This window comes from Homalodisca vitripennis, chromosome 6 (assembly GCF_021130785.1).
Source record: "Homalodisca vitripennis isolate AUS2020 chromosome 6, UT_GWSS_2.1, whole genome shotgun sequence".
NCBI classification, from domain to species: Eukaryota; Metazoa; Arthropoda; class Insecta; order Hemiptera; family Cicadellidae; genus Homalodisca; species Homalodisca vitripennis.
In genome coordinates this window covers 140,931,537-140,933,249 of record NC_060212.1, presented here as the reverse complement: position 1 = coordinate 140,933,249, position 1,713 = coordinate 140,931,537, and the positions used below count along the sequence as shown (strand labels likewise).

The 1,713-nt window shown below is 54.8% G+C and overlaps 1 protein-coding gene across 1 annotated transcript; it reads right to left on the bottom strand.

The window, feature by feature from the left end:
* Positions 1 to 218: 218 nt before the first annotated feature.
* Positions 219 to 1,472, bottom strand: LOC124365274. The gene is made up of 4 exons (XM_046821236.1): positions 1,411 to 1,472; positions 1,290 to 1,331; positions 839 to 1,213; positions 219 to 758 (listed from the first exon to the last, which is right to left on the bottom strand). Exons 3-4 carry the CDS (start codon positions 1,097 to 1,099, stop codon positions 246 to 248), a joined length of 774 nt encoding a protein of 257 aa, XP_046677192.1. The 5' UTR covers positions 1,100 to 1,213; positions 1,290 to 1,331; positions 1,411 to 1,472; the 3' UTR covers positions 219 to 245.
* Positions 1,473 to 1,713: the final 241 nt, after the last annotated feature.

Here is a 1,713-nt window from a genome sequence, read left to right as displayed (position 1 = left end):
ATATTTGTATTAAGTAGAGTAACCCGGAGGATAGCCCCGCGCTCTGATTGGTCGAGAGCAGGTCACGTGATCCAAGATGGTGGCTAAGCCCCGCCCCCACGGGAAAAAAATCCCTCAAATGCGGGAAAAATCCCTCACGCGCGGGAAAAAATCCCTCAAATGGTGGGAACCAAAAAAAAAAAATGGCGGGAACTTTGAAAAATCAAATACTTACATAGAAAAAAAACTTGTTTATTTTAAAAATTTTAAGAAAAAAACAATGGCATCCTCCCGTGGATGATCACCCGACAGATTGGACAACGTAAGAGCCTATGGGCACATTGTGGGCACAGAGTGTGTCCACAAGGCCTCAACCCTACCGTCGGCAATCTGTCCATACAGACACAGCAGCGAACGTGCCTAGCCGGGGGCGACGGTTCCGGTTCCTCAGGGTCGATGTCGTAGGGATCCCTCGAGGCCGCCGACTCCATGCTCTCGCCGATGCCGATGAGCAGACCCTCCAACGACGAGCGCACTTCCCTCCAAAGCGCGTACGCTATCACGAGGCTCTGGTCACGGGGCGTCTCGTCGAGAAGATGGTCGACGAGCCAGAGCATATCCCTGAGCTCGGCCCTCAGGGTGGACATCGCAACCAACGCCCCCACAGTGCACGCCACGGGAGCGTGCGCCGGCGAAACAAATACTTGAAGGAAATGGTCCAGCACCAGTTCCCGTAACCTCTGCCGTGCCACATCTACTCCTGATGCAGCTGTAGGAGGCTGAAAAGCAAGTAAGGTATCACCACTACCACTAATACTACTTACTACTACTACTACCACTACTACCGGTGGACACTTACCCTTCTACAAGCGCCGGTTCGACCCGTTGAGGTAGAGGGTTGGGTCGAGTCGACATTGGGCCCAGCAGAGGACCGGGACGTCGAGGGGGCCGGGGCGACGGTCGCTACGTTGGACCCACCAGAGGACCGGGACGTCGAGGGGGCCTGGGCCGGGGCGATACTTATCCTCGGAAGTCGCCGCGGCCGAGGAAGCGGCATCGTCTGGAGAGGGAGCCTGCGGGCTGCGGCCCGGGGCGGTGATGGAGACGGTGGTAGAGGCATACCCGTGATGGCAGCCTCCAACACTTCCCAGGGTCCCAGCAGAAGGTCCTCAACCGCTGTGTCATTGAGAGGCCTCTGCCTTGGCCTCGGTCCAAAAGCCCACGGGTCAGGAGACTGCAAAAAAAACAAAACCGTAGGAAAATAGCAAAAAACACGAGACGGACAAAACAAGGAAGCCAATTGTACTTACACCGGGTATCAGGTTCTCCACGGTGGCATCCGAGTCATACTCCTGGAAAGAAAAAACAATTCAGCCCGTAACGCAAACAAACACGCATACAAACACAAAACCAACACAAGCGCACACGTACCTCCACACTGTCATCAGGGTCAGGCGACAATGGGGAGTCCTGGACCTCGGGGTGGGGATCGGGCCGGGGTCATCGTCGTTGCCCTTCAAAAACAAAAACAAATTGTACCCAATCGGAAAAACGGAATCTAATTATTAATTCTGTAATACTAATAATAACATTACCACCAATAGAGGAGCTTTCCGCGGAGGCGGTCCGTCGTCGTCACCAGCAACGAGGGGTGCTGCAACGATAAGAAGGCCCACCAGTATCAGCATCAAGCGAGTGTAGCCGACTCCGGGAGGCAGGCGTGCTCTGCAGAGA

What these genes read in the sequence shown, in the direction of transcription:
- LOC124365274 (XM_046821236.1), bottom strand. Translation starts at nt 1,099, where the DNA reads ATGCCTCTACCACCGTCTCCATCACCGCCCCGGGCCGCAGCCCGCAGG. An exon ending in GAACCGGCGCTTGTAGAAGG is followed by an intron (nt 759 to 838) that starts GTAAGTGTCCAC and finishes CTTGCTTTTCAG; the next exon opens with CCTCCTACAGCTGCATCAGG.